At 39.0% G+C, this 24,321-nt stretch overlaps 1 protein-coding gene across 2 annotated transcripts in view; it reads left to right on the forward strand.

The window, feature by feature from the left end:
* Adamts19 (ADAM metallopeptidase with thrombospondin type 1 motif 19) overlaps positions 1-24,321 on the forward strand; it is a 201,833-nt gene that overhangs the window by 133,387 nt on the left and 44,125 nt on the right. For both annotated transcript variants that reach the window (XM_006983018.4, XM_076555293.1), the window contains 3 exons: positions 1,601-1,721; positions 8,577-8,657; positions 19,434-19,591. In XM_006983018.4, the coding sequence (XP_006983080.1) occupies positions 1,601-1,721; positions 8,577-8,657; positions 19,434-19,591 (360 nt within the window). The remainder of the gene's footprint in view (positions 1-1,600; positions 1,722-8,576; positions 8,658-19,433; positions 19,592-24,321) is intronic.

The following is a 24,321-nucleotide window of genomic DNA, read 5'->3' on the forward strand; positions in this document are numbered from 1 at the left end:
TTATTCCCTTCTTCAGTCCAAAGTATTCCTTTCAGTTTCCTCACTAGTATGGGATCTGTTGTCACACTTTTAAACTGCCTTTACCATATAACCTTTTTCTTAATCCTTTGATTATTATCGGTACTATGGCCATAGTAGACTGTGTTAGAGTCTGGAATCTTTAAAAACTTGGAGAATAATGGTCCAAGTCCCTTCAGTTTCTTAAAAACTCTAATGAGCACATGTTGTTACCCTGTTGAGCCTGCTTTTTTCAATGACTTAGCCTTTTTGGCAGCTTTCAAGACCCTTTCTTTGTTCCATTCATTCAGTGTTTTGATTACTAAGTGACATGGGGAGTTTCTTTTCTGGTCCTGTCTATTTGGTGTTCTGTGTTCCTCATCTTGATAAACATCTCTTTCCTTAGACTGGGAATTTTCTCCTATGATTTTGTTAAAAATAGCTTCTGGGCCTGTGACAAGGGTTTTATCTTTTATATATATACCTATGATTCATTTAGTGTCCCATACTTAATGCATGCTCTGTTACTGGATATTTTTTGATTTATCATTTTCCTTGATCAAGTGATCCAATTCCTCTACCTTGTCTTCAAACCCAATATTCCCTCTTCCCTTTGATCCATTCTATTGATAATACTTTCTTCTGATTTTTTTATTTGGCTTACTGAAATTTTCATTTAAGCTTTTTTTATTTGGGCTTTATTTATAACCAGTATCCCATTTCTAAAACATATTTCCATATATTGAATTGTTTTCCTCCTTTTATTGAGTGTTTTTATTTTCATGGTCTTCATTCTGACATTTATTAATATCCTCTTGGCATTTCTGAACATATTCATAACTGCTGTTTTGAAATAATTGTCTTGTGTATCAGTTACTTTTCTGAGGGAACATTAATATTAGAGTACTAATTTTTGGAGAGAGTATACTTTCTTGGATATTTGTTTTTGTGATTTTGTTGTGGGACCTAGGTACCTGAAGTTACATCATTGCTAATGTGTTTTGTTAGAGATATCTGTCCCAACTTTGGTAAAGTGGACATTTGAATCTCTATTTGCTGTTATTCAAATCTGTCAGATTTTAGACCAACTGGTTGATATTTAGCTTTCAGCCTTTGGCCCACTCAGTATTGATGTGCATGTAGAGTATCAGAAATGGTCCTCGCCCAGCTAAGGCTGGTGCAACTTCTGAGCACAGGAGCCAACCTTACATGCAATGATCAGGTTCTCGCTGAAGATTCCCAGAAATCTGTGGAAGGCTCACAGGGTTCTACTGGTGGTCCTCAGGAAGCCGGGGCCAGGTGTGTGTGTGTGTGTGTGTGTGTGTGTGTGTGTGTGTGTGTGTGTGTGTGTAGGGAATGTTACCTGGAGAAGCTCTTATAGAACTCTTTAACTGGGCTTCTGGTGCAGCATTAGTAGCAGGGTAGAGGGTCACTACCTGAGGGAGGTGCATAGGACCCCGAGTCCTCAAGCAGTGTTGTAGAGGTTGCTACCTGGGCAGGGGGGGGGGGGAGGTGCACAGAACTGGACATGATTCTTTACAGCCAGGGCTGCAGGCCCAGGAGAGGACTTCAACTTTTGATGTATGCCCTTCTTTTCTTACAGAAAGCTGGCTGTGATGGCTTATTGGGGTCTCTTGCCAGGGAAGATCATTGTGGTGTATGCAATGGCAATGGAAAATCATGCAAAGTCATTAAAGGAGATTTTAATCACACCAGAGGGGCAGGTAACTGTTCTTCATTTTTTCATACTTAATAAAATGTAGTGTCTTTGTGGAAAAAAATTAGACTAAATTGGATTTAGAGATCACAGTTCTCATTCTATTGAACACATTTCCAGTGATTTTTGTGATGACATACAATATGTGTGCTGTGAGGCAGGAACTTGGACATGCTTATTTCTCAATAATGAAAACATGAAGTCATGTGTTGTGCATTCTAGAAGTTAGAGCAGGAAGAAAGTAATCTAATTTGCATCAGCTTATGTTACCAGGCTTCTAAAATGCTTATTAGCCAACGAAAAGCATGTCTAACAAAAATAGTGATTTGCAACAGCTTGAAACAACCATTGAGAATATTAGTATTCAGGGTTTCAGCTTTCCATTCCCTTTTTGATAATGCTTTTACTAAATTTTAAGGGGAAATTTTTTGAAAGCTGTAATCTGGAAGAGTAATATAACATGGTAGAAATCAGAACAGGAGTGGTAGAACATGGGGGAAATTTCCAAGAACATTAATAACAAGAGCCCCCTACTGTGTTCTTTTCTCTTCTGTAAATGCTACACTCGGGAGACGTGCAGGTGGAATGAACATAAGTGATCTACGCAGTGTGAGTTTCAAGTTTCTCACCACAGAAAGGGATAGTATCTCCACCGAATTCTAATGGCCCACAAGTATTTTATACATACACATATGTACACACAGATGCATATAAATATATACATAAACACATATATACACACTTATATACATATATGTATGTATAAACACATACACATCACTACATATAAAGTTCTTTAAGCTTACTCAGAAAAAGCATATATTTTTCTGTGCTTCATCAACTCCATTCCTGGACATGTTATCTGTTGGGCCATCATTTATGACTATTTTCTTTTTAAAAGATGCATTTTATTATTTATTTAGGTGTAAGTATGCATCTGTGTGTATGTTTCTGTGTATGCCACATGTGTGAGGGGTGCCAACAGAGGGTGTTTGATTGCATGGAGCTGGAGTTACAGGCAGTTGTTAGCTTTCTGAAAAGGGTGCTGTGTAACACAAATCTTAAAGGATCTTATTAATAGAAAACCTGGAGCCAGATATTGATGTGAAAACTGAAAGATCAGAGAAATAGAAAAAGCCACAGCTAACCTCACTTTACCAACTCCTCAGCCTCCAGAGAGCTACTTCCTGTATACTCATGCCTATATACCTTTCTGTGCCCTGCCATCTTACTTCCTCTCTCTGCCCAGCTACATCACTTTCTCTTTCCACCTAGCTCTATCACTTCCTGTCTGTTTGTACAGACCTCCAAACCACTATGGTTAACTAGTGCTGGGATTAAAGGTGTGTGCCACCACCTCTGGCTCTATTCCCAGTGTGGCCTTGAACTCACAGAGATCTGGATGAATCTGTGCCTCCCAAATGCTAGGATTAAAGGTGAGTGCTACCACTGCCTGACCTCTATGTTTAATATAGTGACTGGCTTTTTTCTCTGATCCTCAGATAAGCTTTGTTAGCATGCACAAATAAAAAATCACAGTGCTGGGATCAAAACTTGGGTCCCTTGTAACAGCAAGCAAGTACTCTTAAGTTCTCAATCATCTCTCCAGCCTCCATTTCATGACTATTATGCGCTTGCATTAGCATTTAAATTAAATTCTCTAGTTAAAAAATAAAATTTCTGTTGATAAAATAGGAATTAGTTATATTGTGTAGAACAATCAGTTTATGTTGGGCAATCAAGGAAAACTGAAGTCATTTCAAGTGAGTCATTTTGGAAAGAAAGTCAGATGAACCTTTGTGAGTTGTTAAATGTAGTTGTTTGTTTTGCTGTGCCCTAACAGAATAAGATAAGCAACTGAATCTTCCAGCACTCATTTAGGAGAGACAAGATGCACTTAGCTGAAACAAAGTCTCAACTCTTCAGCCCAAAGATGTTGATGTGCTTAACCTGCCCACTCTAGCCACAGTTGAGACAGGGGAAGTTTTTACCATACAGAAATTCAACTATGATCTTAAAGACCGAGGAAAGATAGTATTGTGTTTTTAAAGAACATTTGCACAGTTGGTACACATGTGACCCGTGCTCTGGAGAATACTGGTGCATGCTGAACTTTGAGTTCTTTATTTGGTGGTAATAATGCCTCATTGCACCCCAGAAATACCACTGAAAATTTCGTGACCCCAGAAATACCACTGAAAATTTCATGACCCTTTTCATTCATTCTATCTACATAGATAGATTTTTTTCCTGTTATTTACTCTCAAGCCCTTTTTGTTTCAATGCCATATTAAGATCTGTTATATAAATTACTGATACCTAAACTATTAGGAATATCTCTGCATATGCTGTCCCTGTGTTCTCCCCAGGGTCACCTCCCAAGTAGCTTCCATCCTTTTCTAATTTAAGGTAATAAGTTTCTAATAGTTGCAAAGCTGACTTTTTTCTCACAGCAACACACTTTTGCAAATGTGGTCTATCTACCTCCTCTTTCTTTTGCTAGATGAACAGCTCTCAGGTTAAATGTTATGATCTGAAAAGGCCTTGCCTCCTATCCTTTGTGACTCTTTTAATGATTCTTGCCATAGTTTTTCATGTGGTGTACCTCAGAGAGTTGCTTGTGACGGTTCTTCATGTAGTGTGTACTTCTGAACAACTGGGAATTTTACATTTATTTGGATTCCTTTTCCCATTACATTTCAAACTCAATGAGGAAAAGTACTATGGCTATTTCTGTCCATCACCCCATTTTCAATTACTATCAATCAGTCACTATCTATTTACTTAATACTGACGCATTAAAAAATATTGAAGCATTACATTACTTAGGAATTTATGTGGTTTTTTTTAAGCTGCCCAAGTTCTTAATTCTATCACAAGCTCCATCTACTTGTGATTTTTAGCAATGTTGCCTTCATTTCTCTCAAGACTCCCTTATCCCTACAGTTAATAGACTTACTAGAATTTCTTAAGGAATCTGTAGCCTTTTTACCCAGTTGGCCATGCACACTGTAGATGCTGTGTGAGTAACCATGTGCAGATGCGTGTGGGTGTGTCCAGTCCCCTTGCTCTATGCAGTGTTTGCTAAATCATTTCTGTTGGAGCTAGAAAATACATTTATTGCATCTTTCGTTGGGACTTGCCTAGCCCAGCAATAGTTTCTTAAAGGAATGAATGGTAGCTTGAGTGTTTGGCCTCTTGAGAAGTGATGTGCACCTGGTTAACAATAAGAAGAAAATGGATGTCAAGTGTGTGGTTCCTGGTATAAGAAAATGAACATGCTTGTTTGGATTTCGAAAGTGTGCTCTTGGAGTTTTGAATTGATTGCTTGGTTCCTACAGGAGTTGGGGGGGGCGGGTCGTGGTCTCCTCTACCTCATTTTGTAGAATAGGAACAGCACATCACAGCAGGAAATGGAGAGTGAGATGACAAATTGTGACAGTCCAATGCAGGATGCAGGTTGCCTCATCGAAAATTGTGGCAACTTAAAGTGTTCTAAATTTTAGAATTGTTTACAGAAGTGAATATTTGCATATGAATTTCCAGTTGGCTACCAGTAAGTAATCTCAAACTCTAAAGTCTGAAATTCAAAATACGTTTTCTATACTCTCATCATGGCTAAATACAGCAATTTGTCTGAGGTAATAATAATGGTGACTAGCATAAAGAACCTCTTAAAAACATACCACCTGTGAATCTGCTACCAGTGCCCTGAAGATGGTGATTGCTGCTGGCCTTTTAGGATGCTGATAAGATTGCAGCCTTTGGTGTTACAATAGAAGCCTTCTGTGCGTGATGCTCACTGTCCAGAGAAAGAATCAAGATTCAATGGCTTCATGTCCAACTTCTAAGCTATATCTTAGTCATTATTGCATTCTTTTAAAAGAATACATTCTCAAATGTACCCAAATGCCTTATGTACTGAAAATACCCCTGTCATAGCTTTCTACCTTCATGTTTTTATTTTTAGTATGTTTCCCCAACTCTTCCTGGGAATCAGTATAACTGGCCAATGCAATTGAGGATTTTTTCAGTATACAACCATGATTTTAGAGACTACTTTTGCTCTGATTTATCATATAATCCTATTCATGTTTAAATTCAAGCTGTCTGAGGTCTCCTTTCATATTTAGAGCTCTAACATGGTTGGCTACCATCTCTTAAGATGGAGATACCACGGTCAACCAGATCACTCCCTTCTTAAGCATAGTTCTTTTCAGACTTGTGTTCTTAAAAACTATCACCAAATTCATTTTCTTGACTTTCCTTCCTTTTCATTTTTTTTTCTCTAAGGGCAGTTTGACTTATTGCTTAAATTGCTTGCTGCATGTGCAGGGGTGTCTTCAAAGGTCCATCAGTAATAACCTGGCTTTTCCTGGAGTTCTGGATGCTTTAGAGCTCACACTGGGTGTGTGTACTGGAATATTGCAGTATTTTGTTCAATATAAATGGCTGAATTTAGCAAGTTCTCACCAAACTAGATCATTCCCTTTTGATTCCCTGGTGTACACGATGACCCCATTATGCCATGTGTCTGTTATTTGTGTCCAAAGTTTCAACCAATCTTTAACTTCAGAATTTTTTTTATTATAACATCTTCTGGATTTATTTCTTAGTCTTGACCATTCCTGATATTCGTCCTTTGTCTCCAGTCACTGTCCTTCATGAATTCGTCTGCTGGATGAAGTGTCTCCAAAGCAGATTCTGTTAAAGTCCCTCACCAATTTTAGCAGATCCAAAGCGATCTATTTGTTCCCTTTGGTACTTATTTAAACTCTCCAAAACAGGTTTAGACTTTTCCATCCTCTCATTCCATTAGATTAAGTTATTCAAGAGCTACTAATGCCACCACTTTCCTCACGTTCTTCATTATGTACAGAAAACAAATCCTTTTTCTTCCTATGGACATTCACCTAAGACAACTTGTCCACTTATGTCTTTTGGAGAAATTTCCCTTGACTTGTATGGTTTGTTCTCTGCTCTGGATGATGCTAGTGTTTTCAAATGTGAGTCGTGTGTGCACACTTTCAAAGAAAGAATAGCAGTGAATTGCTAAGCAATGTGGAATCAGAAAAGGGGAGCAGCTTTAAAACTCTACTTTATATTCTCGAACACAGAATTAACCAGAGTGTTCCATGTTATATTTTAACCTAATTTTTACAATTTATATAACTCCCACCTCAACTGTCCACCCTACATCATTTCTATGCACAATACCCACCAACCTCGTGTCTTTTGTCATTGCTCTTTTGTTTGTGTGACATGACGTCACTGCTTTCCACGTGGAGCTGCTACAAGCAATTGGCTGTTACTGAAAATGAGAAATTCAGTGAGTAATGAGATAATCAGGGTCTTGGATAAAAGACTTGATTTTTGAAAAGTCACGTGCCCAGGAACTGGGGAGATGTTTTACTTGGTAAATTGCTCAACATACAAGCTTGAGGACTGGAGTTCAAATCCTTAACATGTATGAAGAAAAAAAAAAAAAAAAGCCAGGCAGGGCCTTTAGCATTCGAAATCACAGTGCAGGGGAAAGCAGACAAGGGGATCTCTGGGGCTTGCTGGCCAGCCAGTCTTGCTGGATCAGTGAAGTTCAGGTTTAACAAATGACCCAATCTCAAAATAATAAGGTAAAGAGTGGCTGAGGAAGACACATGAGGTCAACCTCTGACCTATGCATGTAGGTGCATGTACACACACACACACACACACACACACACACACACACACACACGCACACGCACACACACAAGCACGCACGCACGCCACATGCTTTTATTTTATCTTTGCTACTAGTTGGACTACACATTAGTTTTTATTTAGGCCAAATGACTAAATATTTAAGAATTACAATAATTAATAGACAGGAGAAAACTTTGAAATTATCTCTTTGCCTTTTTAAAACCTCAAGTCAGATTTCCGTTAGATCCGTGAATTTGCACAGAATGTTAAAAAAAAAAAGGAATGTTAATTTTAGAAAAACTATTAAGCTAAATCTAGGCTTCTTTATCACTATTCCTGCCTAAGTGGAACCTCACTTCCTTCTTTTCCTGTGTATTGTCTCATTTTATTCCACTTGGTTGACTTTACATCAAGTATCCCATCCATGACCAGGGCTCGGATATTCCCTGAGGACATTCAGTTTTGCCTTTTGTTTAGCTTTGTGACACCTGTAGAGGTGACATCAGGCCTCTCCCTGGGGCCCTACACCTCACTTACTTCTCTCCAGCTCCACTGTCTAATCCTTTGTGGGGGCGCCGTGGGTTGGAGACAGGGTTTCTCTGTGTAGCTTTGGAGCCTTTCCTGGAACTCACTCTGTAACCCAGGCTGGCCTCGAACTCACAGAGATCTGCCTGCCTCTGCCTCCCAATCCTCTGCTGGGATTAAAGGAGTGCGCCACCACCACCCAGCCCTCCACTGTCTAATCCTAATCTCTCATGAAATCTTGTTCTCTTTTGCTGCACTCAGCCACTCCAGGGACTGTTCCAGGCCAGCTGTGGTGTCTTCAATGTTTGATTTTCTCTGCTTTGTTTATCTTGAAGAATTCCCAGGGCAAAATTCCCTGGGATGATTGTAGTTTGTCCTACTGTGTCTACAGAGGCTGTGCCATTGGGCTTCTTCGTTTGCTCACAGTGCTTCATGAAGTCCAATCGCCTTCTTACCTTCTCAGTAGAGCTCTGTGATCAGTCTTTCCAAGAAACATCACCTGAAATCATAGCAGCTTTATAAGGAAGCATTTTCCCTCCACAGCCTTTGAAATATGGTAGCAGTAACTAAAACCAAAGGCATGCAGGACAATTCAATCAGGAGAAGAGTTTTATAAGAACCGCAGATTCATTGCATGTTTTTCTGACTCTTACAGGTTATGTGGAAGTGCTGGTGATCCCTGCTGGAGCAAGAAGAATCAAAGTTGTGGAGGAAAAGCCAGCACACAGCTACTTAGGTAACAGGTGCTACAGACTCAGACAGAGGTGCTTAGTAGGAGCCCAGTTCCCTGCTCTGGAACAAAGTCAGTCTGTTTCTAGGTTCACATATTAAGCAAGGATTTCCCTTTCTCCAAGGAAGTCCCAGCAGCAAAAGAAATTTGGTTTTCTGTTCAGAGAGTGTAAAGTACTTCCAAATGTCAAATGTTAGCTCATGATAACAGCAACAAAAACCCTAAAACAAAGACTCAATAAATGACTTTGTCATGTTTTATTCAAAATATATGTATAATATATGTATATATAATACAATCCATTAACACATTTATTTCATGTGTAGACATGTGTGTATATGCAAATACATATAATTCCATGTATGACAGCAAGGGATTTTTTTGAGTAATGATGTTTTTAGAAATAGGAAATCTTGCCTCTTGGTTGTGGTGCATGCCTTTAATCTGAGCACTTGGGAGGCAGAGGCAGATGGATCTCAGTGAGTTCAAGGCCAGCCTGGTCTACATTGCAAGTTCCAGGACAGCCATGACTGTTACACAGAGAAACTTTGTCAAAAAAAAGAAAGAAAGAAAGAAAGAAAGAAAGAAAGAAAGAAAGAAAGAAAGAAAGAAAGAAAGAAAGAAAGAAAGAAAGAGAAAACAAAAACAACAACAACAACAAAGAAATAGGAAATCTTGTCACTCAAAAGAAACCATGAATAGTTAAAAGGGTTTGACTTGTGTTGAGATTCTCTGTCTTGCTTCACTCCAGGAAAACTCACCTATGGAAAAGATATCTTTCAAAATTTAAGCATTGCTAGCAGGAAAGACCAGATTGACTATTTTAATGTATTTTTTTTTTTTTTTTTTTTTTTTGGTTTTTCGAGACAGGGTTTCTCTGCGTAGCTTTGCGCCTTTCCTGGAGCTCACTTGGTAGCCCAGGCTGGCCTCGAACTCACAGAGATCCGCCTGCCTCTGCCTCCCGAGTGCTGGGATTAAAGGCGTGCGCCACCACCGCCCGGCTATTTTAATGTATTTTTATTACATAATATTTTTATTGATTTTTCAGCAATTTTACATCATGCATGCACCACAGTCATACACACCTCCCAATCCTTCCAGGTATGACCCCCACCTCCCTTGTGGACACACACACACACACACACACACACACACACACTCACTCACACACACACAAAAGAGAGAAAAACAAGTCCAATTTCTGTTGTCCATGTTTTAATTAGGTCAGTTGATAATTTTTAATAGGAAAGAGAAAGTATCACAGAATAGTAGAATTAACTAGAACGAAGTCAGACAGGGTCCCAAACAGAATTTAAACACTGCACTTTAAATTATCTTTGAAAAATACCTTGGAACTTCTTGCTTGAGAAAAGTGATGACCTTATTATTCACAACTGAGCAGTAAATGTTGACAAAGGAAAGCCCTTTGCATATGGGGAACAATCCTTCTTATATAATGTCTACTCTGCAGTCTAGCCTTGTCTTCGGGTTATTTTTCCCGTTAGGAGGTGCTTGTGAGAAGGAAAGACAGTAAGAGAAGTCCTTGATTATGTGAGATTCTCATTAGTTTATTATTAACATGTATAAATTTGATCTGATGGTTTTTAATGCATTGTAAGTACAAGACTATTCATCCCAAATTCAAGTCCAAATACCCAGTTTTGGAAGATAGTGGTGTTAGGTGATTGAGACACATTCATTCAATAGATAACTTCCTATCACAATTATGTACACTTTCTTTATTCCCAAGCTGCAAAAATATAGCAATGTCTCAGAATGATTTTTAATTCTATGAGTTTTAATAACCTGACAAGTACAGATAAATAAGACAGTTTTGCAAATGAGACACCTTCGTGCTGGCTCTTCCATAGCCTCCAACTTTGCTTTTTTCTTAGTTTCTCTGTCTGCCTGAATAGTTACTATAGTTAACATATCAAGGTCAGCAAATGACTTTATTTATTTTTTTGACAAACCCAATCATCACATTATTTGACATGTAAATAGTCATTTGTTTCTCCTTCATTCATTAAACTCTTTCTTCTTTTGGCTTCTAGTCCATAACTCCTTTTTCTCACTGGGTACCCCTTTTCTCATTCCCTTTGCTAGACCTTGAGTCTCCAAATGTTCCCATGTGTTAGGGCTCTGGACTAAGACCTTCTCTCTTTTTCACTTTACTCTGTCTCCAGAGAATTTCTTCTGTAGCTGGTCTTTCTTTGGACTGCAAGCTCCCAACTAATGATGCAGAGACTTCTTTTTATGTATGAAAGCTTGGCCTTAGCTTACGCTCGTTCCAAAGTACCTCTTAAAACTTTAATTAACCTGTTTACGTTCATCTATGTTCCACAATGTGGCTCGTTACCTCTCCACTACAGTGGCTCATTACCTCTCCTCCACACTGTACGGCTGACTCCCTCCATGTCTCTCTGGCAGATCTCCCCATCTCTGATTCCTTTCCAGAGTTCCCATCTCTGCCCATAAGTCCTATCTATCCTCTCCAGCCTAGCTATTGGCCATTCAGCTGTTTATTAAACCAATCAAAAGGTGCCTTTGCAGAGACATGTGTTCACGGTGTACAAAAAGATTATCCCACAACACTCTTCTAGAACTGTTACATGTTTATTTGTTGGAAGTCACAAATGTCTCAATAAGATGATTTATATCTACAATTAGCTGAATGTCTTTACCTATTTTCCACACCATGATAAATATACTTTCCCTGTGGCTCTGTAACAGTTGACACAAACTTGGGTACATAAAATAGTAGGAATAAATCTATTCTGCAGACTCTTGGCATCGAGAAATCCAAAATTTGTTTCAGTGGACTAAGTTAAAGTGTCCACACACTCATTTTCTTTGGAAAATCATGGATAGCACCACTCTGTCCCCCTAGCTTCCGGTGAGTGCCAGTATTGCTTTGTTTGTGGGAGCATTACTCCACCAGCTGCCTCCATGGTCTGTTGCCTTTTCAGTGTTTAAATCTGCCTGAGTGACCTCTTATAAAGACAGGCATGATGGCATTTAGGACCTCCATCATGATTCAGGACAATATAGCGCACCATAGAAGGCAGTTCCCTTCATCTTCTCTAGCTACAATGACAAAATGCAGGAGACTGGGCAGTCTACAAATAAGATAAATTTATTTTTCAGTTTGGGGAGCTGGGTCATTCAAGATCAAGTTCCTGGCATACGTGCTGTCTCCTGAAGGCCTAGTCCAGATTTGTAGAAGACATTTTGTTTCTTCAAGAGGTGAAAAGGGCTGGCAAGCTATTCAGATTCTAATGAATTCACTAACCCCCTTTCTGAGAGTAGAGCCCCGTTAAATGACTCCACAATTTTATTAATATAAATTCTATTACCTTGGGATTTTATATGGTGTTTATATTTAGGAACATGGGGAGCATCTATAGAGTCATTCTTCAGCTTGCCGTAATCACTCATTTCTAATCAGCTGCTCATGTTGCAGCCAGTAGTCTTCCCTGATCCCTGCCTTTCTTCACCATGCTGCTTTGATACATTTGCAGATCCTGCCACATGTATAAAACTATTGTTTTCCATATGCGCTCTGAGCTCCATCATGCCACTCGATATTACAGCCTCCCCCTTTGTTACCTCCATCGCTTACAATGGTCTCAATTTCCTTATTTGTGTTTGCATGTATCATATGCAGCTCCAGGGTTAATTGTTGAAGATGTCTGGCTCATTGTCTTCTCTGCAGTGACAAAAATGAAGTCTGTTGTGCAAGAAATAATATTAACATTTTGAATGAACTGTATAAAAGAAGGATATTTTACACCTGTTGTTCTAGAACAACATGTAACAAGTATCTGTAAAATAAGGCCTTGGGTGAAGCAGATACTTCTAATATCCCAATTAAAATTTCAGAAGAAATAACATAAAATGCATGTAAGTTTTTGTCCATTGTCGGAAGCCTTTGGTATGTGATTCTAAATTTGAATTTTTGGGTGTCTAGTTATAGCATCTGTGTTTTGAACACAGATATACCAAGCTAAGTTTTTTGGTTTGTTTGTTTGTTTCAATGTGTCGGTGTTTTGTCTGTATGTGTATGTACCACTTGAGTGCCTTGTGCCCATGGAGACCAGAAGAGGGCATCAGATTCCCTGGCTCTAGAGTTATAGCTGGTTGAGCTGCCCTGTGGGTGCTGGGAATTGAACCCAGGCCCTCTTCAAAAGCAAAAGTACTCTTAACCACTGAACCATCTCTCTGGCCCCTGGCCTAAATCTTTGGTGAATCTTAAAAAAGAAAAAAAAAATTCATTGCTTTTCATGTAACATTTGGAATTTCCTAAAGTGAAAATCCTAATTGTACACATTTCCCTTTAACTCTCTATATATTGTTCTTTTCTTCCTATTTGCACTTAGAAAATTGATTTGTAAAAATATATTAGGAGGTATAATTATGAAATGTTTTCTTGGGTGGTGGTGGCACATGCCTTTAATCCCAGCACTCGGGCGACAGAGCCAGGCAGAACTCTGTGAGTTCGAAGCCAGCCTGGGCTACAGAGTAAGTTCCAGGACAGGCACCAAAACTACACAGAGAAACCCTGTCTCCAAAACAAAACAAACAAACAAAAAAAAAAAAAAAAAAACGTTTTCTTCTGTGATCGATGCCTACAATTTCATCAACCTCACCTCTTTCCTGCTACAGATATATACACATATCTAATCTTTTGTTATTGCTGCTGTTGTTATTAAAAGAACACCCAGTCTAAATCTGAGTCCTAATATCTGTCTTAAGTTCCTGTTTTTAATTATTGTCAGTTCTCAAAATAACATGTATTCCTCTAAATAGCACAAATGCTACCTGGGAGATTCAGTAGGTCTTGCTGTATGTGTTACCACATTCCTTTCCTTACTAATGTAATGAAGAGTATAAAGTGCAGGATGTAAGCAAAGTGATCCAACAGAATCAACCCAGAGTAGAACAGGAATGGGTAAAAACAGGCTTCCAGAGGCACTGATGATGTTGAACTGAAACATGTTGAAATGTGACTACGTTGATAGCTAGTAAGGATTCAAAGGTGACTTCTAGGTTTTGGTAAGGGGTGATGAATAGTAAATTGGTGAGGAAATACAGAAGTGACACAGTGTTAAGACCCTAGATGCTAAAGACCTGCAAGTGTATGCATACCATAAACCAGTCTTCCCAGGGCTCCTCTGGGGACAGGAAGGAGGTTCTAAGAAGTCTTCAACTGTGATAAATTTAGGAAAATAAATGAAAATAGAACTTTGGCTGGCTTATTTTTAAACAGTTCAAATCGACATCAAACTGTGTATTATTGCATAGGACACACGTCACTTCCCAATACAATTATCCTTTCCAGTACTCTTTCTTTAAATTATACTGACTACTATACTGGCTTCTCTGAGGATTATAGCATTCTTTTGTTAATGATTGACCAGTTAGCCTAAAATGAATACACCATATGCTTTTCTTTATAAAATCATTATAGCTTATGACTTCCAAAAAAAAAAAAAAGCCTCTCAAAAGGCACCAAATCCAACTTACTCTGCAATTTCACACACAGGGCACTAGGGCAAAAATCTCACTATAAATAATTTGAAATAAGCAAAAGATAAAACAACCCTCCCTTTTAATATTTCCCCACTTAATTTGATTACTTTAAGATGCTGTACCAAGAGCCACAGCCCAGTGGGTTATAAACAATAGACTTTGCTCCGCACAGCTCTTAAGGCTGGAAGTCTGAGCTCAGGAGACCAGCATGGTTGGGTTCTGATGTAGGCCCTTTTATGAGCTGGAAATTACAGACTTCTGTGTCCTTACATGGCAGAGAAAGAGAAAGCAAGGCCTCTCAGGGCTCTCACAAGAACACTAATCTCATTTATGAAGATTGTGCCCTACTAACCTCAGCCAACTCTAATTACCTCACAATGACCCCACTTCCTAATCACATCACAATGTGGAGTCGGGTTTCAAGGAGGGAACTTGAAAGGACAAACGTTAGCCTGTAACACGTCTGAACAGGAGGGAAATTAGGATGTCCTAAAAAGCCAAAACCACAGTGAAGACAGAGAGCCGAGTGCTGAGCCTGGTGAAGTGCCACCTGAAGCCTTCATCCAGCAACTGAAGTGTCAGACTCTGAGAACCAGGGTGACGCTGTAGACAGAAAATAAAGGAAAGGATGCTGCAGAATAACTCTCACGGGAGGCTTCCATTTGAAGTGGGACTTCAAAGGATTCCAAGTTTCGTGTGATGGAGGGGCAGGAATGTTAATTACACATGAGAGGAGAAAGGGAGGAAGTGTCTACAGTAACATTAGTCTAAGGTGGACGCGGAAAAAATCAACCTTCCTGAGAATTTGCAACACACGGCAAGCCCACATATGCATTTCACCCACTTCATCTAGCTGTGAAGCCACAGACCCTCAGGACTGTTTGTCTTAGGCAGTATCAATATCACGGACATGTGCTAAGGGAAGCGCTTTCTATAAACAATCCCCCTTCAAACCAGCCCTCCAAGGACTTGAGTAATTCAACAAATAGACTATTAAAAATAACCCAGGAAACAGAGAGAAAATAGACACCACAAACCAAACACCACATTGAAAAAGTATACAGAATCAATATAAAAGTTGTATCACATGCAGAAAATATAAAGAGAATTTCATAAATAATGAGCTTATTTATCTTTTAGGAAACCATTAAGAAAGTAAAGGGAAAAACTATGATCTCAGAGAGAATAATTTCACTTGGCTTCGAAAAGCCCTTATTCCTAGAACATATAAAAATGCAATTTTCTGAGTACTTATAATGTCAAGTAAGTATTCTTGATTAGCGTAAAGCAGTAATGCATTTAGATATATTACACATATACAACAAATAGCATTTTTAGTGTATTTGAAGTACCCTGTATTCCCTCTTTTGCCTAAGCTATTTTGTCTAAAATTAGTAACGGTTTTACTTTGATGGTTAAACACTGAAGTCTTATTTTGGGAAAGCCTTTAATCTCTCTTTTTAATATATGCCATGTTTTGTTTTTATGGAACCTCCCACATAGATATTACAAATGAGAATTTATATTTTCATATATTCTTTGATGCTTGAGGTTGTTTTGGTAACTGTTTTCTGCAGAGAATATTCTGTTTTATTTGCCTTCTCAAAATGGTTGGCTTAGAGCTGTTTCTGATATTTTCTTATTGAACCATCACCCAGGACAGTGTTTCGACTCCGATTTATATCTCTGTTGCCTTGTGCCTTGTTTCCTTGATCAACTTAAGTTGTATCAGTTATTTAGTCTCCAAATAACCAACTTTTGGGGTCACATGTTGCTTCCATTGTTAATTTATTTCTGTTTTATTCACTTCTTTGTCATTTTTTCCCATTTTTAAAATTGTAATTGCTCCTCTGCTACAGATGAAAACAGAAGATCTCTAGCTTCTCTCTCTCCTCCTGTGACACTTCAGAGCTACAAAGGCTCTAGTTGCTTCCCACAATGCACTTTCAATTTACGTTATTATCAGAGTACCTTATGGTTTCTGCTTGGGTCTATGAGTTATGTGTGAATACACTTAATTTACAATTATTTTTGGAAACGTATGTAAGTTTTCTGTTAAGTGTTCCCACCGTGACATCTTAGGATAAAAGAATATATTCAGTCAGGTATTAATCAAGACTTGGTTTATCACCTTTGGTGTAAAGGAGTTGTTCTGAAATTTCCAGCTACAATCCTCACTGTCGGTACAACTCAAGTTTTCTGCAGGCTTAGAGAAATTCCTCCTGTCTAATCCATTAGAGAAAGAGGAATAAAGAGATATCAAAAATGTATGGAAATTTTTCTCATGTGCAATTAAATCAGTTGTTACTATATGCATTTTGATGCTTTATCATATATTTCAGATTGTTATATAACTTTAATAAATTTTGTATATCATCTAAGAGGTGTGTGTGTGTGTGTGTGTGTGTGTGTGTGTGTGTGTGTGAAGGCATGGTAGTGGTATATGCATATGTATGTGCAGTTGCATGCAATTGTGCACATGCATGTGGAGGCCTGAGGATTATGTCAGTGTGTGTGTGTGTGTGTGTGTGTGTGTCTATATCTCTGTGTGTGTGTCTGTATCTATATCTGTGTGTGTGTCTGTGTCTGTGTGTGTGTCTCTGTGTATGCAGCCTGCTGGACCTTGTATGTATTTGTATGTAAGGCTGGATAAGCTATGGGGGCTTGCCCCTGGAGACACTCAGCAGTCATTATTTGCCTCTAGCTCTTCATTCAGAGATGGAATCTTGCAAGACTGCAACTGGATTGTCATTGCACGGGTCTTATTTACACAGCCATATTGTTGAGAGTCCATGGCTACAGCTTTCCTGTCATATGTAGAAAACACAATCTCACAGACTTCCTGTTCCTCTGGTTCTTGTTATCTTCCCTCCCCTCCCACCGTGATGGTCCATGACCTTTACATGTAAGTGTTATGTTGTAAATGCCTCAGTTGGTGTTGGGCATCCAACAATCAGTTCTCAGTATTTTGACCACTTGGGATTTCTGTAATGGTCTCCAGCTGCTGAAAATGGAAGCTTCATTGTTGAGGGACGACAACTACATTTTATGCAATTTTTAACACAAGGAACAATTTTTTTTTGTTCTGGCCACCCTAAACTATGTTCTCCCAATCACTATGTTATCTATGTGGCTCTGTGTGTGTGTGTGTGTGTGTGTGTGTGTGTGTGTGTGTGTGTGTGTTTTCTTCATGAGTTCCTTGTACTTTTTAAGACCTATGTATTTGGAGGTGTTTTTTTTTTTAAGAAAATGTAAAATACATTTTAACACTGTGCTTTTAAATACTTTGAATGTCCTTGTTCCCATTTCTGGAATTCTAGTCACTCCAGTGTTACCTATATGGTGGCTCTGATGTGTCCACTGTGCTCTGTTCATGTTCATCAGGTCTCTGTTCCCTGAGCTTTGTCTAATATGTTCTTTAAATTATTCATTAAGGTATGTTTTCTTGTTCTAAAACATTTGATTTGAATATTTTCTAGCTCCCATTGCTCTCCATTATTACATACCTTCCTATCAATGTGTGTGCATCTTTAGAGACTTAATTCACTAGTTCCACTATCTCTAAGATTCTAAGATTTATTCTCATTTTATTCCTGATGTCAATTTTGTGATGGCCACATCCCCAGCAAGTTTTTAACTGGGTGGTGACCATGGTTAACATCGAATGGATGAGTGGCTGTATTATATTTGCTTTATTACTGCACATCGACTTCATATTGCTAAAGAGTTCATTTGCTTCTGGATCGGCTACATATCTTGAGACTGTTTTAAAGCTTTGTTAGAATTATTTGTTAGAAAAATTTGTTAGAAACTCAGGTTGCTTTGATATGAGGTCTGTTAAATCTTTATTTTATTTATTTATTTGGCTACCTGCCTGTTTAGCTTCTCTATATTCAAAAGCAACTCGCCTTGGAATGACCTAGAATTTGTACTTTTCTCCATACCGATTTGAGCTGAAAAGTTTAAAAGTCCTTAGGTTCTCAGCAGTTGTTCTTTTCTCAAGTCACACCCTGTTTGTTTGAAGCTGAATATTCAGCTCTAAGGTCAAAGGTCCCCTGTGAATGCTTTGGGAGCTTTTCTCTTCTTGTAATTCCACTCTTCTCCAGTGCTCCATGAAACAGATGCTTGCTCTCTTAGCCAGTGTGAACTCCCTTCTCTGTGCCTCCCCCTCTCCTTGTAGCCTTCCCAGTCTGTGCCCTGTATAAGGTCAACCTCCCAGTGAGGGGTCTGGTAAATATCCTCAGGAAGACAGCTAAGCAATCATAGAGCTTCTACCAACTTTGTGCTCCACCCTCAGTCACCCAAAGTTTGAAAACGGTTTCTCCGTACATTGTCTAGTGAGAAGCAGAGCAGTTCCACTGATGGCCAGAAGCAAGATTTTAAAAAATATATTTTTTTAAGTTAATCAAGTTTTTTTTAAAAAAAAAAAAAAAAAAGTCAAGAAACATGATATGTTCAAACTCCTGGTTCTGACTGAATGACTCCTAAGGCAATCAATCGGGTGGATTTGCATGTACATGTGTATGCCATTTTCTAGGAAACGTTGAAAGCCAAGACATGAATAGAGCCTGAATATCATATTCCATAAACCCCAAGGGGTTTAAGGCCTTTTTATTAGGGATTTGCAGGAACTGTAAATTGATAATTGTAACCTGAAATATAAGCATGGAAGTAGGAAAATATTGATCCATGTTCAATATTAGACAAAAATATTTCTCAAAATATTTAATATAATTTAAAATAAATATAAGCAAATACTAAACCTTAATATAAGCAAACCCATTAGTAGTTTTCCCTTTTTTCCAAAAGTTCTGATATTGTCTAAAGTATGTCCAGTTTTTGGGTTTAATGGACGTTGGCAATGTTTTGAGATGTTTCTATCAATATATTGCTTTCAACAAAGATTAACAATCAAACATTGATCTCATAAAAATGAGAATATGTATGCTTGTTTAACTTCCCTTTATGATATTGTATGATAAGAATGATTTTGTAGAGAAGATTGATGCAGTAAATTTCAGTACTTTAATAAGGTTGTTGCTTGTATTGATGGGAATACAAGCCTCAGAGCAACTTTTGGTGGTGATATAATAGACGATTGAAAACTCTTTTGACCAGTTCCAACTAGGCAAGTGGCTTATGGTTTGTATCAGAGTAGGAAGATACATTGAAATGCTTTTAACAAAATAATGTAGATGATATTCATCATTTGTATTGTTCACACTCGTCTTGTACTCCATTGTTTTATAGCTCTTCGAGATGCTAGCAAACAGTCAATAAACAGTGACTGGAAGATAGAACATTCTGGAGCATTCAATCTAGCTGGAACTACAGTCCATTACATAAGACGGGGCCTGTGGGAGAAGATCTCTGCCAAAGGTCCTACAACCACACCTTTACATCTCCTGGTAAGAGGAAGAAATAGGGTAGTGTCGGGAAATTAGCTTCTCATAGCAAAGAAATTGCTGGTCCCCTCTCTCCCCTCACTCCCTCTCTCCTTCCCTCTCTCCTCTTTCCCCCTCTCTTTCTCTCTCCTTCTCTGTTCCTCTCCCCTGTCTGTTCTTAAAATCAGAATAGTCAGATCAGCATTTAAAACTGCTTAAGAGATATGATATTTGTAGGAACTTTAAGATACTTTTAAGTCGTGGTATCTAAAAGTAGTAATTATTAAAAGTGGAGCAAAATGCTCTAGGGAATTAAAGAACTCAGAGTGGAAATCAATCACCAAAGAATAAGGAACTCTTTTTTCCCCCTAAAAGCATCACTTGCTAACCAGAGTGAGTATTCTACAAGACTGAGCCATAACATGGAGATTCCAGCAAGTCATGTCTACTTAATGGGATTCATCTGTGTCTGTAGAATGTACCTTTGATAACATTGCTTTGAGAAGAGGGATTTGGTAAATGCATGTTAAGAGAATGCGCAGTCTCCTTAGTGTCTCTCTAGGTTAATGGATTACTCTAAACTATGAACACTGCACTGTTTGGAACTGTAATGTTCTTCACCATGTAGCAAAAGACTAAATGTATGTCAAGAGAGAGTCAAAAGGGAAAGGTCTGGAGCAGTGCGATTGTGTCCTGGTCACTAAGTTGTTCATGGGCTTTTTTCAAGGCACTCAGAGCTGATGGTAAAGTGCTTAAATGAGTGACTATATGGATAGAGTGAATTTTTATTCTAGTGGCAAAAGAAATCTAAAATGCAAAGGACTCAACACCTCTCTGTACACCCAGGCACAGAAAACCACTCTAACACTCTAACTGGTCTTTCTTTAGCTATAGACATCTCTATTGCTCCTTCCAGAATCCAGAGATTCAGATCACACAGTGGCTCGTTACTTATCTTATTTTGATGAACTATTGTTTGGGGCTCTTTTTAAATGTACCTTCTGATGCAGCTGATTTAGATCAGAACCTGAGAGTCACTTATTTCCCACAGTTTCTGCCTGATATCACTGCTGCAGGTCCAGAAACCATGGTTCAAATGCCCAGGCTTTGTATATGTGCAGTCCATTTGCTTCAACAGGAATAAAAGGGCAAAGTGAGCAGTGTGTGTACTTTCTGTCCAGTATAAATAATACCATCCACTGGATGCTATAGACCAGAAGCTGACCAGGGGACTTTGCATTTGACCAAAGTATTTAATCCACACATTCGCCCTGTGTAAGAAGGTTAAACAATATGTGCAATGTTGTCAAACATGATTTTATTTTCACTGAGAAATTGGTGTTCAGTTCTATCTTTTCTGTATAAGTCATGGCTCATAAATACATAGTGTCTTTGAATAATCATTTTATGCATCTCCTCACAGTTGCTTTACATCCTCTATGATAATTTCAATTAGAAGATCCTCTCTGTCCTGTGCCATCTAGAGAAACAAACAGAAAATATCTATATTGTGGGGGAAAATATTTAGCATCTTCTTTGACTGAATGGTGTAAAATAACATCAATAGAAAGCATTTTTAATGATTTGATATTGGAAAACACTACCATATTTGCCTGAATTCTATAACCATATATGAGTTTTAACCTACTTAAGAGCAATACAAGACTGAAACATGTAACGAACCTTTCTTTAAAGTCTGAAAACAGTGTATTGTAGCTTGATTTTTTCACCTTGCCCACAGTCAGGACAAATCTCTGTCACCCGCCAGTCCCACAGTCGCTCAGACCCAACCAAGTAAACACAGACACTTATATTGCTTTCAAACCGCATGGCCGTGGCAGGCTTCCTGCTAACTGTCCTTATCTTGCTAACTGTGCTTTTATCTTAAATTGATCCATTTCCATACATCTATACCTTGCCATGTGGCTGGTGGCTTACTGGCGTCTTCACATGCTGCTGGTCATGGCGGCGGCTGCAGCCTCTCTGGTCATTGCGGCGGCTGCAGCGTCTCCTTCTGCCTTTCTGTCCTTTTATCCTGCCTAGCCACGGCCGATCAGGTTTTATTTATTAACCAATCAGAGCAACTTGACATACAGACCATCCCCCAGCACAGCCAAGTGCAGACCATCTCAAACACCTGCACTCAGGCCCATGGTCCTAATCATCCTCTATACGGACCTGCTGGGTAACGCCACAAAGAACCTGAGAATGGGCTCCCACAGGACCTACAGAACATCCCACAGCACTTCCCCTTTCTTTTTTTTTTTTAAAAGGAAGGTTTTAACTTTTACACATCTCCAAAGTCAGCTTGGTATATTTGGGAATTTGGGCGTAGCTTCTCTTAACTACTTCCTGCTGGAGGGGGGCGCTGTATCTTATGGGGATGCAAAGAAAATTTTAGGATCATGGAGTAGTCCATGAGACCGTATCGTCTGAGCCAGTTGCCTTGAAATGATTCTGGATGTTGGATCATCTGGGCCATGGTGTCATCGGAGACCTTTCAGGTGGTCTTGGCTGGTCAAACCTGATGTATCTTAATCTGGAACAAATCCATAGCCTCTGGCTTTCTGTAGAGACAAAAGCAGAGTCTCCTTTCCAAAGTAACACATCCTTATATCCAAATTTTAAAGTCAAGATATCTTTAATATATACATATTGGTTTAACTCAACATCTTTTACGATCAAATGTTTTTCTGCAGTTAAAAATCCCAAAGACAATATAATCCAAACTCTCTGTGTGATATCCATCTTTACATGGCTTTTTTAAACTTTCTATTTCTTTATATAACTGTCTATGTTCCTTTTCCTCTCTCTTCCAAGCCCCAGGAACCCGCCAGTAACTCAAACCGGCGGCTGCCGCTCATTTGAGAGAGAGAATTAGGAACTGTGGGGCGTTTACCGACGTCACCGCTCCGTGTGTTGAGTTCTGAATCCTCTTTACCACCACACGAGGATTCTTCTCAGATCACACTTTATTGGAGCGCCTCTTGGTTAAGGGACTTTGTCTTTAGTATTTTTTTTTTTTTCATAACACCGGCCTTTATCCCTGTTCATTTGTCCTTTTTCTTTAGTCCCTCTTTTTTTTCTTCTTCCCTTTTTTTTCTTTAACCCTTTTTTTCTTTAGCCCCACGTTGGGCGCCATTTGTAGCTTGATTTTTTCACCTTGCCCACAGTCAGGACAAATCTCTGTCACCCGCCAGTCCCACAGTCGCTCAGACCCAACCAAGTAAACACAGACACTTATATTGCTTTCAAACCGCATGGCCGTGGCAGGCTTCCTGCTAACTGTCCTTATCTTGCTAACTGTGCTTTTATCTTAAATTGATCCATTTCCATACATCTATACCTTGCCATGTGGCTGGTGGCTTACTGGCGTCTTCACATGCTGCTGGTCATGGCGGCGGCTGCAGCCTCTCTGGTCATTGCGGCGGCTGCAGCGTCTCCTTCTGCCTTTCTGTCCTTTTATCCTGCCTAGCCACGGCCGATCAGGTTTTATTTATTAACCAATCAGAGCAACTTGACATACAGACCATCCCCCAGCACAGCCAAGTGCAGACCATCTCAAACACCTGCACTCAGGCCCATGGTCCTAATCATCCTCTATACGGACCTGCTGGGTAACGCCACAAAGAACCTGAGAATGGGCTCCCACAGGACCTACAGAACATCCCACAGCAGTGTATGTTAGATTCCAGAGTCAGAGACTTTTCTTGCAGCACAGCCCTTAATCTGACTAGTAATTGCCAAGGCTTTTCCTGGAATCATGGGTCATAATTAACTCAGTGAACTAGGTCCAAAAGAAGGTATGTGTGTGACTTGGATTTATTTGGTAATCCAAAGGAAACTGTACCTCTGAGATATTTCTCTTTAATGACTATTGCAGATTGAAAACTAGTACTGACGTGAAAGGCAATGTCCTCTGCTGCCATGCTTCAATATGTGCCCTTGACTGTAGCATGCTCAAACTTTCCTTTTGCAAAGGATTCTGCCAAAGTCAAATGGTTTATGAAAGAGCTCATGGTTCTGTGGCCAGTCACTCAGTTTTAAGTGGCATTAGACGTTCAATGCAGTTTGAAATTCTATCATTAAAAAGGTTGCTCTTGTGGGAAAACAGGATTGTTTTCGTGTAATTAAATAGGGTGGCAAATAGCTTTTATTAGTATAGTCATTTCACCAAATTTTTTTTTTTTGGTTTTTCGAGACAGGGTTTCTCTGTGTAGCTTTGCGCCTTTCCTGGAGCTCACTTGGTAGCCCAGGCTGGCCTCGAACTCACAGAGATCCACCTGGCTCTGCCTCCCGAGTGCTGGGATTAAAGGCGTGCGCCACCACCGCCCGGCTCATTTCACCAAATTTAAAATTACATGATAGTATTGTCATAACAATAAAAAAGGAAAACTTGCACTCCTTTTTTATTAGGTTGAGAGTACCTTAAAATTGGCAGCATCTGATGAAATATTTAAGCCAAAATCAGTACTGTGAAGTAGTCTGACTTGGTACCCAGTAGGTTTCACATTTGAAAACTTAAAAAAAAAACTATTAACTATATCACCGAGATAATGTTTATAAAGTCAATATACTAGTTGCATAATCCACACATCAAATATGTTGTAACACTTCTTTCAACATGTTGAACAAAACCTGAGAAAAAGTAAGGAAAATTCCATTGAAATATTCATACCCAATCTTGGACTCATTTAAGTATTTTTTCACGTTGTATTAACTCTGAATCACCTATAATTATAGCCAAATATGCC

The sequence above is a fragment of the Peromyscus maniculatus genome, chromosome 19, assembly GCF_049852395.1.
Source record: "Peromyscus maniculatus bairdii isolate BWxNUB_F1_BW_parent chromosome 19, HU_Pman_BW_mat_3.1, whole genome shotgun sequence".
Taxonomy (NCBI): domain Eukaryota; kingdom Metazoa; phylum Chordata; class Mammalia; order Rodentia; family Cricetidae; genus Peromyscus; species Peromyscus maniculatus.